The sequence below is a fragment of the Molossus molossus genome, unplaced genomic scaffold (assembly GCF_014108415.1).
Source record: "Molossus molossus isolate mMolMol1 unplaced genomic scaffold, mMolMol1.p scaffold_m16_p_1, whole genome shotgun sequence".
Taxonomy (NCBI): Eukaryota; Metazoa; Chordata; class Mammalia; order Chiroptera; family Molossidae; genus Molossus; species Molossus molossus.
Window position 1 is genome coordinate 144,909,762 of NW_023425344.1, and position 15,565 is coordinate 144,925,326.

At 34.8% G+C, this 15,565-nt stretch overlaps 1 protein-coding gene across 1 annotated transcript in view; it reads right to left on the reverse strand.

Annotated features, from left to right (window-relative positions):
• LOC118633047 (ankyrin repeat domain-containing protein 26-like) overlaps positions 1-15,565 on the reverse strand; it is a 129,124-nt gene that overhangs the window by 62,729 nt on the left and 50,830 nt on the right. The window contains 2 exon segments of the mRNA XM_036266485.1: positions 4,617-4,777; positions 11,489-11,562. Of these exon segments, the coding sequence (XP_036122378.1) occupies positions 4,617-4,777; positions 11,489-11,562 (235 nt within the window).

Consider the following 15,565-nt stretch of genomic DNA (forward strand, 5'->3'; position numbering starts at 1 on the left):
CCTAGACTCTATCCAGCAAAGCTATTATTCAAAATAGAAGGTCAAATAAAGAGCTTCCCAGACAAAAGAAGGCTAAGGGAATACATTAGGACCAAACCAGCACTGCAAGAAATGTTAAAAGGACTGCTGTAATTAGAAGAAACAGGAAAAAAAATATAACCACACTAAACAAAAATGGCAATAAATAAGTACATATTGATAATTACCTTAAATGTAAATGGATTGAATGCTCCCATAAAACAACAGAGTAGCTGATTGGATAAGAAAGCATGACTATATATGTTGTTTACAGGAGATCCACCTAAAACAAAAGACTCACATAGGTTGAAAGTGAAGGGATGGAATAAAATCTTCCAAGCAAACGAAAAGGAAAAAAGAGCTGCGGTGGCAATACTCATATTTGATAAAATAGATTTCAAAACAAAGGCCATAACTAGAGACAAAGAAGGTCTCTACATAATAATGAAAAGATTTATCCAAAAGGAAAATATAACCCTGGTAAACATATATGCACTCAATATAGGAGCACCAACATATATTAAAAATTTTCTGGAGAACTTCAAAGGAAAAAGCAACAGCAATACAATCACAGCAGGGGACTTCAACACCCCGCTGACATCACTGGATAGATCCTATAGACAAAAAAATTAGCAAAGAAACAGAGACTCTAAATGAAGCACTAGACCAAATGGATTTAATAGATATCTACAGAGAATTATAACCAAAACTACAGAATTCACATTCTTCTCAAGTGCACGTGGGACATTCTCAAAGATAGACTACATGTTAGGACAGAAACTAAGTCTCTACAAATTCAAAAATATTGAAATCATATCAAGCATCTTCTCAGATCACAATGGCATGAAACTAGAAATCAATTGCAACAAGAACATGCAAAGACATTGGAACACAGGGAGGCTAAATCACATGTTATTAAACAATGAATGGGTTACTGAGAAGATCAAGGAAGAAATTAAAAACTTCCTGGAAACCAATGAAAATGAAGACACAACACAAAATCTATGGGATGCAGCACAAGCAGTTCTGAGAGGGAAGTTCATAGCACTACAGGCCTACCTCAAAAAACAAAAAAAAATTTCTAATAGGCTATCTAACCTTACAAGTTAAAGAACTAGAAAGCAAAGAAAAAGAAAACCCCAGGGCAGGTAGAAGGAAGGAACTGGTAAAGATCAGAGCAGAAATAAATGACATAGAGAACAAAGAAAACAATCAAAGGATCAATGAGCCCTGCCTGGTTTGGCTCAGCAGTTGGAGCGTAAGCCTGTGGATGAGAGAGTCCTGGGTTAGGTTCCTGCTTGGGGCACGTACCAAAAAAAGAAAAGATAAACAAGACTGATGGACCATTAGCTGGACTCACCAAGAAACAAAGAGAGAGAACCCAAATACACAAAATTAGAAATGAAAAAGGAGATGTAACAACTGACACCACAGAAATACAAAGGATCATTAACAAATACTATAAACTATTATATGGCAACCTATTGGACAATCTAAGCAAAATAGACAAATTTCTAGAAGCACATAGTTTTCAAAAATTGGACGGGGAAAGGATAGAAAACTTGAATCTACCAATAACAACAAAGAAAATTAAAGATGTAATCAAGACTCTCCCAGCAAACAAAAGCCCACGCTGGAATAGTTTCACAGGGGAGTTTTACTGAACATTCAAAAAAGAACTAACACCCATTCTCTTCAAGGTATTTCAAAAAATTCAAGAAGAAGGAAGATTTCCAAACTCATTTTATGAGGCCAGCATAATTCTAATTTTTAAAACCAGAAAAAGACACTACAACAAAAGAAAACTACAGGCCAATATCCCTGAAGAACATAGATGCCAAAATTCTGAACAAAATACTAGCAAATCAGACCCATGAATACATCAAAAAAATTATTCACCATGACCAAGTGGGATTCATCCCAGGGATGAATACAATATTTGGGATGGTACAATCCCAAGGATGGTACAATATTTGCAAATCAAATATTTGCAAAAAATGTGATACACCACATAAAAAAAATGAAGAATAAAAACAACATGATCATATCAATAGATGCTGAATAAGCATTCGACAAAATTTAGCACCTACTTCTGCTAAACATGCTCAGCAATGCGGGAATAGAGGGATTATATCTCAACATAATAAAGGCCATATATAAAATACCTACAGCCAACATCATACTCAATGGGCAAAAACTAAAAGTATTTCTTTTAAGAACAGGAACAAGAAAGCGATGCCCACTTTCACCATTCCTATTTAACATAGTACTGAAAGTCTTAGCCACAGCAATCAGACAGGAAAAAAAAATAAAAGAGATCCAAATAAGAGAAGAGAAAATGAAACTGTCAGTATTCGCAGATGACATCATATTATACATAGAAAATCCTAAAGACTACATTAACAATCTAGATTTAACAAATGAATTTGCCAAAGTAGCAGGATACAAAATTACCATAAAAAAACTGACGGCATTCTTATACACCAATGATGAACTCACAGAACGAGAAACTAAAAATCAATCCCATTTACCATCATGGCAAAAATGTAAGATACCTAGAAATAAACTTAACAAAAGAAGTAAAGGACCTATTTGCAGAAAACTACAGGACATTGAAAAAAGAAATAGAGGAAGATATAAAAAAATGGAAGCACATACCTTGTTCATGTCTTGGAAGAATTAACATCTTAAAATGTCCATATTACACAAAGCAATCTATAGATTCAATGCAATCCCCATCAAAATACCAATGACATACTTCATAGAATTAGAACAAATACTTCAAAAGTTTATATGGAACCAAAAAAGACCTCAACAGGCACAGCAATCTTGAAAAAGGACAAAGTAGGTGGGATCACAATACTGGATATCAGGTTATATTACAAAGCTACTGTAATCAAAACAGCCTAATACTGGCACAAGAACAGGTATATAGATCAGTAGAACAGAACAGAGAACCCGGAAATTGACCCAACACAGTATGCTAAATTAATAATTGACAAAGTTGGCAAGACCATACAATGGGGTAAAGAGAGCCTCTTTAATAAATGGTGTTGGGAAAATTGGACAGCAACATGCAAAAAAATGAAACTAGACCATCAACTTACAACATACACAAAAGTAAACTCTAAATGGATAAAAGACTTAAATGTCACATGTGAATCCATAAAAATCTTAGAAGAAACTGTAGGAAACAAAATTTTGGACATCATACGCAGCAGAATTTTCACTGATACATTACCTAAGGTAACAGAAACAGGAAAAAATGAACACACGTGAATACATCAAACTAAAAAGCTTCTGCACAACAAAAGAAACAAGCATCAAAATGGAAAAGCAACCCACTGGATGAGAGAACATCACTGCCAATGATACATCAGATAAGGGGTTAATTTCCAAAATATATAGAGTGCTCAAACAACTCAACAAAAGGAAGACCAAGAACCCAATTAAAAAATGGGCAGAGGAACTAAATAGACACCTCTCCAAACATGACATACAACAAATGGCTAAGAGACATATGAAGAAATGCTCAACATCACTAATCATCAGAGAGATGCAAATTAAAACAATGAGGTATCACCTCATACCCGTCAGAATGGCTGCCATCAACAAATCATCAAACAAGTGTTGGCAAGGATGTGGAGAAAAGGGGACTCTAGTACACTGCTGGTGGGAATGCAGACTGGTGCAGCGACTATGGAAAAAAGTATGGTGTTACCTCAAAAAATTAAAAATTGAATTGCCATTTGACCCAGTGACCCCACTTCTAGGAATATACCCTAAGAAGCCTGAAACACCAATTAGAATGGATATATGTACCCCTGTGTTCATAGCAGCACTATTTACAATAGCTAAGATCTGGAAATAGCCCAAGTATCCATCAGTAGATTAATGAATTAAAAAGCTGTGGTACATATACACAATGGAGTACTATGCAACTGTAAAAAAAAAAAAAGATCTATCCTATAAGATGACATGGAAGGACCTGGAGAGTATTATCCTAAGCGAAACAAGCCTAGCAGAGAAAGACAAATATTACATGATCTCAGTTATTTGTGGAATATAATGAACATAACAGACTGAGTAACAGGGTAGACCCAGAGACGTGGAAATAGGGTACAGTCTGACAACCCTCAGAAAGGGGATGGAGAGGGAAGAGATAAACCACAGAATAAGCATGTATGCATAAGCGATGGACATGGAAAACAAAGCTGGGGATGGTGTGGGAGGTATGGGGAAGAGGGTGTCAATGGGGAAAAAAGGAGAAACATCTGTAACAAAAATAAAATAAATAAATAAACAAATAAAAGAAATGAACCACCAAAAAAAGGTGTATCAATTTTATTTACCAATAGTGTATGAAAATGCCTTTCTCTCTCCCATTTACCAACACTGGTTATTTTTTATATAAAATATTTATCATTATGACTTCAAAAATGGTATCTCATTTGTTAATTTACATTTTTCTGATTACCAGGCAAGGCTGACTATCCCTAGTAGAAATACATAATTTATGGATCATGAATATTAGTTCAAATTAGAATTTGTTTTACAGGGAAATAATTACCTACTGTTAAATACTGCTATAGGCTTACCAATCAGAATCTTCATTCTCCATATCAGAAAATTGTTGGTTATCAGTTTGCCCACTCTTTCTTTGTTGAATTAATCCGTCCCTGTTGTCAACATCAGCATGGTGGCTGTTTTCTGTTACTTCCACTTCACTACTTCTGTGCATCTGTTTTTCTTCTTCAACCTTTAATAAAAATTTGATGTTAAGGATAATTGTTATCACTTTATTCATTAAAAAGACCTTTAGTATTTTAATTAATTTTATCATTTGTCTCTTAGTTTAATTGTCTAGACTTTAATCAATAAAAATATTTCTTGTGCTTATTTTAATTTTATCATTAGAGGTATTTGAAATTTTAGTAAATTCCGCTTTACTTTTGTTTCAGTAAAGAAGCAGAATTTTCCAAGGTTTCAAAAAGGGCTTTCTTAATTTTGTGCTCTTATTCACATCTACTCTTTGCTACCTAACATTTTTCTTACCCACCCTTCCACTCCACCCCACCCCACCCCACCCCACCCCCATTCCATTTGTCTAGCAGAGAAAAGAATGAAAAAGACAAAGACATAATTTGTCCTCTTCTGTCTTTTTCACTTGGGTTTTACATTACACAGTCAGCGTCAAAGGATGTGACATTGTGCTTCAGTAATAGGCAGCTTTTCTTTAGAGTTACTTACTGAGTTTTTGTAAAGGGTTTGTGCTACCTATACATGTCAAAATTATCCATATTTTATTAAACAAAATAATGTGAAGGTTTGAGTCTATAAAAACATCTGAGAGTAATAATAAACAAAATATATGTGGAAGTATATGTGTTTGTTACGAAAAATATCTCAAAGTGGTCATGCTGGGATTCTAAGTTCAAAGGCTTTGAGTAAAGCATGAAAGATTGCACACACTAGAACACAAAAATTGATTAGGTTAGCTGGGAGTATTTATTTATCTGCAGCCCAGGTATGTGCACTGGACCAGGAATTAAATCCATGACCCTTTGGTTTGAGGGTCCAGGGTCTAACCGCTGAGCCAAACTGGCCAGGGCAAAGCAAATTTCTTAAAATTTTCTTTGGTTCAGAAGGTCAAATGGTACACAGATAAATTAGTTTCCCAGTTCACAGGTAAGCCTGACAGAGAGGCTTAAGTTCATTAAGGAACAAAAATTATGAGAAGTTTTTTTTAAATTTCTATTATTTTAGATGCCTGAAATAATCAATTTCTAGACACAGTTACAAATTTACACAACTTTATTTTACACACAAACTTTTTTTATAAGTGAAAAACCAGAATGGGTAACTGACAAAGAGAAAAAACAAAGAGTCACACCAAGTGAGCCTCTACTTTTTTTTGAAGTTGAACTTTCTCTTTTTCCAAAGTCAGAAACTCTAATTTTAACATTTAACATGTCTCATTCTTAAAACTGTGTATCTTGCTGTGATTCTTCATTTAGATATCATTCACATGTTCTGTCATTATACAGTAGAGAAGAACTCACATTTTCTAATTCATGTTGCATACTTTTACAGTTATTAGCACTAAAAATATCTGTATATAATGGCTTCTGGAACAAATTGTAAGTTTGGTTTAGTTTCTTTAAAACTATTTGTAACAGCAGAAATATTGTGACTTTTTACTTAAATTATGTGTTTTATTTTATTACAGTGGGCAAGCCATAAATTAAGATGGCCTTTTTTTAAAAATCACTAGATTATGGTGTATGTCTAATGCCTAATTTCAAATTAGTAATATTTGGGTTGATATTGTCACCTGTATATCAAACTCTTTGTCTTCTTTTATTTCAAACTTAACTACTGGGCATTTTACCTTTTTATTTGTTATTATTTGTTATTTTTTAAATCTTCACCCAAGGATATTTTTCCATTTATTTTCAGTAAGAGTGGGAGAGAGAAAGGGATGGAGAGGGAGAAAGACAGAAACATGGACGGGTTGCCTCCCACACACAACCCTGACCAGAGTGGGGGACAAACCACAACCAATGTACGTGCCCTTGACTGGAATTGAAACCGTGACTCATTGGTCCATGGGCTGATGCTCTAACCACTGAGCAAAATGGCCAGGGCTACTTTTGTATTTTTTATATTATAAAAACTTCTCATTTTGTTGAAAACATATTGAGTATGTGGTTTGTTATCTTTTAGTGTAATTTACTTTTATTTAAACAAAGCTTAGAAGAAGATTATCGACAAGTGTATTCCAAGGAGCCAGAGTTTGAATGAGATGGAAAGACATTTTTGAGAGTGTTTCCTTTAAGAAATGTTTAGAATACTGCAGAGACAGACACTCCAAAAGCATCTTTTCCATCACAATCAAGTATTTTATATGTTAAAATAGAAGGCATTCATCCTAAGCTTGCTTCTTCTTTAGAGTTATCAAGTAGTAGCTGTTCCTCAGGATGAGCAGTAATTTTGTATTTTTCAAAAATTTCACCAATCTTTCACTTTAACTAATTTGCGGTAAGTTGTAAATTATTCCTCCATTCTAATTTGCCTTGTTTGATCCACATTTCCTCATACTTTTGCACAGAAGGATGTCCTGAATAAGCAGATATATTTGTTCTGTCACATGACCTATTTATTTCTGTTTTTTGAGAAATTTTTTCCAGATGCAAAAGTGGAAGATTCATTTTGTTTGTTTGATTTTCGGATGTCTTTTCTGTTGGGGTACATGTTGGTGAAATAACTTTATCCTTAAGTAATCAAGTATGAATAAAGAAAAATTATAATAAAATTTAAGTGTTAAAATTCTTTATGTTTACCTACTCCCAAATTACTGTACTGTAACTAAGAAGTAAAAAACAACTTGCCTTGGTCTAAATTAAAAACATAGCTCTGGCCAGTTTGGTTCAGCAGTTGGAGCGTCACCCTGTGGACCAGAGTTATGGGTTTGATTCCAGTCAAGGGCATGTACCTCAATTGCGGTTCAGTCCCTGGCCCTGGTTGGTGTTGTGCAGAAGATAACCAGTTGATGTGTCTCTCTTGCATTGATATTGCTCTCTCTTTCTCTCTCCCTTCCACTCTATCTGAAAACGAATGAAAAAATATGCTTGAGTGAAAATTAAAAAAAAAAAGTTTGAAAAAAGACATGAAGTGTAAATCCCATTTTGTCAATATTGGAACGAAATAATTCATTAGATGTGAAATCTACCAAAAATAAATTGGTAGATGAATTTTAATGTTACAAAGGCTTCCTCACTTAAACTATTTCACCTCACCATATCTTAAATTCTACACTGCATTTAAGAATTATTTTTAAGGGGGATCCATGACAGCAGATGAGTAGGTGAAAGTGGTACTCAGGACCAAACTGGAATTACAACTGAATCATAGGACAATCAACCTGAATAACTAACTGATGACTACTGGAACGAAAAAACTAAAACATTTTTCTTAAAATCTGGAACAAGACAGGAATGTCCAATTTCACCATGGAACCACAAAAGACCACAAACAGCCTCAGCAATCCTGAGAAAGAACAAAGTTGGAGATATCAAGCTACCTAATATCAAAGTATATAGAACAGCATGATATTGGTATAAAAACAGACATAGAGATCAATGGAACAGAACAGAGAATCCAGAAATTGATCCAAGCCATTATGCTCAATTAATATTTTACAAAAGTGGCAAGAGCATACAATGGTGTACAACAGGTTTATTCAGTAAATACTGTTGGGAAAATTGAAGAGATACATGCAAAAAAACCTGAAACTAAACCTCTTTCTTATACCATATATAAGAATGAACTCAAAATGGACTAAAAGCTTAAAGGTAAGACTCAAAACCTTTGAACTTCTAGAAGAAACCATAAGCAGTAAAATCTCTAAGATTTCTCTTAGCAATAGTTCTTCTGATATATCTCCTTGGACAAGAGAAACAACAGAAAAAAAGGGGGGGGGGGCTACATCAAACTAAAGAGTTTTTACACAGCAAATGAAATGGGTGAACTGAAGTGGAGAACACATTCACCACTGATACATCTGATAAGTGGTTAATATCCAAAATTTATAAATAACTCATACTATTCAACACCAAAAAACTAAACAATCCAATTAAAAAACAATCAGAGGATACAAATAGACACTTCTTCAAAGAGGACATACAAATGGCCAGTAGACATATGAAAAGATGTTCAAACTCACTAATCATCAGAGAAATGCAAATTAAAACCACAATGAGTTATCACCTCAGACCTGTCAGAATGGCTATCATCAATAAATCATCAAATGAGTGTTGGCAAGAATATGAAAAGAAGAAATCCTTGTGCACTGTTGGTGGCGATGCAGATTCGTGAAGCTGTTACAGTATGGAGTGTCCTCAAAAAATTAAAGATGGATTTGCCTTATGACCCAGCAATTCCACTTCTGGGTATGTATCTGAAGAAACCCAAAATACTATTTCAAAAGAATATATGCACACCTATGTTCTTTGCAGGATTATTTACAATAGACAAACTATAAATGCAACCCAAGTGCTCATCAATAAAGTGGATAGCCCTGGCTGGTTTGGCTCAGCGGTTAAAGCGTCGGCCTGTGGTCCTGAGAGACCCGGGTTCGGTTCCCGCTAAGGGCGCGTACCTCGGTTGCAGTTTGTCCCCGGCTCTGGTCAGTCGTGCGGGTGGCAGCCACTCAATGTGTTCCTTTCACATTGATGTTTCTCTCTCTCTCTCTGTTCCTCTCTCTCCCTCCCGCTCTACCTGAACAACAACAACAAAAAAATGGAAAAATGTCCTCGGGTGAGGATAAAAAAAAAAAAAATAAAGTGGATAAAAAAGCAGTGATACATCTATGCAATGGAATATGACTCAGCCATAAAAACAATGAAATCTTACCATTTGTGACAACATGGATAGACCTAGAGGGTATTATGCTAAGTAAAATAAGTCACTCAGAGAAAGATAAATACCATATAATTTCATTTATATATGGAATTTAAAGAACAAAATAAACAAACATACAAAACAGAAACAGCCCTGGCCTTTTTGGCTCAGTGGTTAGAGTGTCAGCCCTCGGACCAATGAGTCACGGGTTTGATTCTGGTTAAAGGCATGTACTTCAGTTGCAGTTCATCCCCATCCCTGGTCAGGTCGTGCAGGAGGCAACCAGTCAATGTTTCTCTCTCTCCCTCCCACTCTATCTGAACAAAAATGAAAAAATACCCTCAGGTATGGAAAAAACAACAATAAAAACAAAACAAAAGAAAAACAAACTCATGGATACAGAGAACAGACTGATGGTTGTCAGAAAGGAAAGGGATGGGGGACTGGGTAAAAAAGGTGAAGAAATTAAGAAGTACAAATTGGTAGTTACAAAATAGTCATGAGATGTAAAGTATAGTACAAGGAATAGACTCGATAACATTTTAATAACTGTGTATAGTGCCAGGTGAGTACTAGAAATATCAGGAGAAATACTTTGTAAAGTATATGATTTTTTTGGTAGTATACTATCTTTTTATTAAATTTATTGAGGTGATACTAGTTAATAAAATTATTTAGGTTTCAGGTATACAATTTTATAATATACCATCTGTGTATCACATCGTGTGTTCACCACCCCAAATCAGGCCTCCACCACCATTTACCACCCTGTACCCTCTTTTACCTTCCCCTATTGTAACCACTGTGCTGTTATCTGTGTCTAAGAGTTTTTAAAATTTTTTATTTTATGTCTATGAGTTGATTTTTTTATGATTATCTAACCACTATTCTGTACACCTGAAACTAAAACAAAATAATAATAATAATAAATGTAAACTGTAATCCAAAAATAAAACTGAAAAAATAATTTTAAAAAATAACTGGAGAAGAGGCAAACTTTAAATTATTAGGAACCAAATCATTAAAATCAATATAAAAGAAGAGCGAGCTCCTAAATTTGATTTCAAATGATATATTACAAAAGTGTATGGGTTTATCTAGTTATCCAATGCATCCAATTCTGGTTTGTTCTAATTTTCACTAATGAGAGTGGATTAAAAAGTTATATAATATTTACTGATTTTCTACACTGAAATGAAATTAATTAGAAAGTTATTGTCTGTACCCTAACAACAAAAGGTTCTGTTTGGGAAGGTGTGATTCTCTTAATAGGCAATTGAGTTAATTTTATGACCCCATTCTCTCCCTGAATGTAGTCCCTGAAGTCAATTACATAGAGGTCACAAGGCATAATATAGCTTTTACCTTCGCATTATTGACTAGCAATATGACACTGCAAATTCTGAACCACTGACAATGATTACTCTTTTCACATGAATCCAGCTCAGTAATCATCAGTTATATTATTCATAATTTCAACTGTTGCCCTGACCAGTTTGGCTCAGCAGTTGAAGCCTCGGCCTGCAGACCAGACAGGCCTGGGTTTGGTTCCTGCTAAGGGCATGTACCTCAGTTGTAGTTTGTCCCCAGCCCTGGTTGGGTCATGTGGGTGGCAACCACTTGATGTGTCTTTCTCACATCGATGTTTCTCTCTGGCTCTTCTTCCCTCTCTCCCTCCCACTCTATCTGAAGATGAATGCAAAAATGTCCTAAGGTGAGGATTAAAAAAATTAATAATAACATAATTTTAACTGTTTAATGATATAATTCAATATTTGATGCTAACTTCTTTATCATGTAAGAAAGTTATAAACATAAAAGAAGCAAACAATATTTGGGAATTATTTTTTGCCTCAACCACGAGGATAAAGTTTAGCTCTGTTACTATAAATTCTAACAATATTTTAAGTCTCATAACTAGTTAAAATTTTATAAAAACAAAATACTAATTATGGTCTATTGACTCTAAAAGGCTAGCTTAAAAGGTAATTTCATTTGGACCACATTACATTGTTAAAGCATAGAAAACATTATTATACCAGAAATTTAAATGTAACTTATTACATACCTGTCGGTGGTGGTTCTCACTCCCATCAAGCCTTTCCTGCTCTTCCTGTGATCTCACTTCTAAGTCTAGTTCTGCTGACAAATCTCTATATTAGTTAAAATAAACTACTTAGAACAGTTAAATAAAAGCTATAATTGATATAAAAATAAAAAAATTATATTTTATCCATTGAGAATTTTAATTAAGCTTAATCTTTAGTAGAATTATTTATTTATTTAAGAAATACTCCTAATATTTGAAAATGTCAACAAATCATTTAGGAAATATTAGATATCACAAAGTTCAAGGCATAGAAACAGCTCAAAAATTTTTTCACAGACTCGTTCACACATCAATAAACAAAATAATCAGAAACAAAATTAAAAAATACAGTACCAGCATATGAAATCACACTATATTATCCACCTCATAAGGGCATCTTTTTAACATCTCCCTAAATTTCACCTGCAACATTATTCACAATTTCCAAAATTGCTGTCACTTCTTATGTATTTATCAGTGTACACCTTTGTTATATCTGAAATGTTTTCCTCTATTATTCTGACAAATTTCTTTTCATCATTTAGGACTCAGCACTGGGGCTTAAGGAAAAACATAGATAAGAGATGTCAGGAATGGCTTTTGTAGAGATAATGCCTGAGCTGAGACTTAAACAGGGAGGTTAGCCAGAATCAAAGGGGAAGAGGGCAGGGAAGAGAGACAGACAGCATGCAAGGCTGTATCAAGACAGGAAGAGAAGCATACAATGGAATCAATTTTGTCTAAAATACAGAGAGTGGTGAGGAGAACATCGCCAGCAGTTCAGTAATGCCAGAGAAAGGAGTGGACAGTACAATGAGCTAAAGATGGAGAGTTAGGCAGAAATCAGATTATAAAAGCCTCATAGGTGATTTTAAAAGACCTGAACATTATTATGTTTTGTGGTTCATGGTCATATTTGCATTCAAGATACATCACTCTGAATGCTGACATAGTGATGAATATAAAGAGCATACAAATAAATGGAGAAAGATGAATTAAAAGGCAATGCAAAACAGAGGATGCAGGCATGAACTGAGAAAATGTTTTTAGAAATAAATAAGATATAAAAATTTCAGGGCCCAGAATATAATAAATTTTTATTCAATGAATAAATGTACAAATCCTGGGTCAACTACCTTCAGCTCATTACTTTATAAAATGTACCAACTATGAAGAGAAATGAACCACATGTTCAGTTTCTTGGGTTTATTTTGTAGTTTTTCTGTTTCACATGTTTCTGTGATGACGAAGCTTATGTAGGTGTTTCAAAAGTCCTGATTCTTAAATCTACTGAACTCATGAAGAAATAAGACACATGTGCCCTGGCCGGTTTTGCTAAGTGGTTAGAGCATCGGCCTGTGGACCAGAGAGGCCCGGTTCAGTTCCCCCTAAGAGCAGGTACCTCAGTTGCAGTTTGTTTCTGCCTTTGTTGGGGTCCTGTGGGTGGCAACCACTGGATGTGTCTCTCTCACATAGAGATGTTTTTCTCTCTCTCTCTCTCTCTTCCACCCTTTCTCCCTCCCACTCTATCCGAAGATAAGTGAAAAAATATCCTCAGGTGAGGATTAAAAAAAAAACAAACCCATTTGTATAGATAGGTAAATAACCAGATTTATAGCATAAAGTCACCACTCTGGAAGACAGTCAAAGTCTTTTATAAATACAATGTTAGTTCCAGAGCTAAGGAAAGGAAAGAAGATAAAATTATAGGGGAAAAAATGTTTGTTCACACCTGATCATTTGACTTTTAAAGGGCACTAAGTTAACATGATGTAAATTGGAACACATATTAGATGTGGTTAGTCAATAAAAGGAGTAACCTAGTAGAATCAAAATTGGCTTACATATATTAATTTTAAATGACACAGCATTCCTTTTTTAAAATTTATTTATTTTTAATTTTATTTTTGTTACAGATGTTTCTCCTTTTTTACCCCATTGACAACCTCCTTTCCATCCCCCCTGCCCCATCCCCGGCTTTGTTGTCCATGTCCATTGGTCATGCATACATGCATATAAGATCTGTGGTTTATCTCTTCCCTCCTGCCACCGTCCCCTCTTCTGAGGGTTGTCAGTCTGTACCCTACTTCCATGTGTCTGGGTCTACCATATTCCTCAGACTGTTATGTTCATTATATTCCACAAATAAGTGAGATGGTGTGGTATTTCTCTTTTTCTGCTTGGCTTGTTTCACTTAGGATAATACTTTCCAGGTCCCTCCATGTCGTCTCAAAGGATAAAAGATCTTTCTTTCTTACAGCTGCATAGTACTCCATTGTGTATATGTACCACTGCTTTTTTATCCATTCGTCTACTGGTGGACACTTGGGCTGTTTCCAGATCTTAGCTATTGTAAATAGTGCTGCTATGAACATGGGGGTACATATATACTTTCTGATTGGTGTTTCAGGCTTCTTAGGGTATATTCCTAGAAGTGGGATCACTGGGTCAAATGGAAGTTCAATTTTTAATTTTTTGAGGTAGCACCATATTGTTTTCCATAGCGGCTGCACCAGTCTGCATTCCCACCAGCAGTGTATTCGAGTCCCCTTTTCTCCACACCCTCGCCAACACTTGTTGTTTGATGATTTGTTGATGGCGGCCATTCTGACAGGTGTGAGGTGATTACCTCATTGTTGTTTTAATTTGCATTTCTCTGATGATTAGTGATGTTGAGCATTTCTTCATGTGTCTCTTGGCCATTTGTATGTCCTGTTTGGAAAGGTGTCTATTCAGCTCCTCTGCCCATTTTTTAATTGGATTTTTTGTCTTCCTTTTGTTGATTTGTATGAGTACTCTATATATTTTGGAAATTAACCCCTTATCTGATGTATCATTGGCAATGATGTTTGCCCATACAGTGGGTTGCCTTTCCATTTTGATGGTTGTTTCTTTTGCTGTGCAGAAGCTTTTTAGTTTAATGTAGTCCCATGGGTTCATTTTCTCCTTTGTTTCTGCTGCCTTAGGTGATGCATCAGTGAAAATTCTGCTTCGTATGATGTCTAAAATTTTGTTGCCTACATTTTCTTTTAGAATTTTTATGGATTCATGGGTCACATTTAAGTCTTTTATCCTTTTTGAGTTTATTTTTGTGTATGGTGTAAGCTGATGGTCTTATTTCATTTTTTTGCATGTAGCTATCCAGTTTTCCCAACACCATTTATTAAAGAGGCTGTCTCTATTTTACTGTATGCTCTTGCCACCTTTGTCAAATACTATTGAGCATATTGCCTTGGGTACATTTCTGGGTTCTCTATTCTGTTCCACTGGTCTATATGCCTATTCTTGTGCCAGTACCAGGCTGTTTTGATTACTGTCACTTTGTAGTATAATCTGATATCTGGTATTGTGATCCCACCTACTTTGTCTTTCTTTTTCAAAATTGCTGTGGCTATTCGGGGTCTTTTTTGGTTCCATATGAACTTTTATAGTATTTGTTCTAGTTCTGTGAAATATGTTGTTGGTATTTTGATGGGGATTGCATTGAATCTATAGATTGCTTTGGGTAATATGGACATTTTAATGATGTTAATTCTTCCAATCCATGAACAGACACAGCATTTTTTAATACCAATATTTCTTGTGAACTATGTAGTCGTTAAGAAAATTAAGGAGACAGACTGGACACAGCTGGGAAGCAGGAACTATATAGCAAATTCTCAATGATTCTCGTTAATGCTAGAAAAGCCTATTGTAAAATGTATAAAGCCATAAAAAATACAGGAAAAGCTTTAATATTTGGTTTTGGAAGGTGCTTTCCAGTTACACTGAATATAGTTATAACTAATACTTGCAAATTGAGAGCTATAAAAATAAAGGTAAGAAACCACATTTTGTTTGAGTAGGCAATTTTTAGACCTCAACCTAGTTTTCCCATTTGGTCCCAAAGTTCTAAATATAATCCTGCTACTCACTCCCAAGTATATGCTTACCTGAGAGAAATAGACAAATTTCTAAAAACATACAATAATTTGAAAATTGAATCAGAAAGAAGCAGAAAACCTGAAGAGACCAATAACAACTAATGAAATTGAAGCAGTAATAAAAAAACACCCA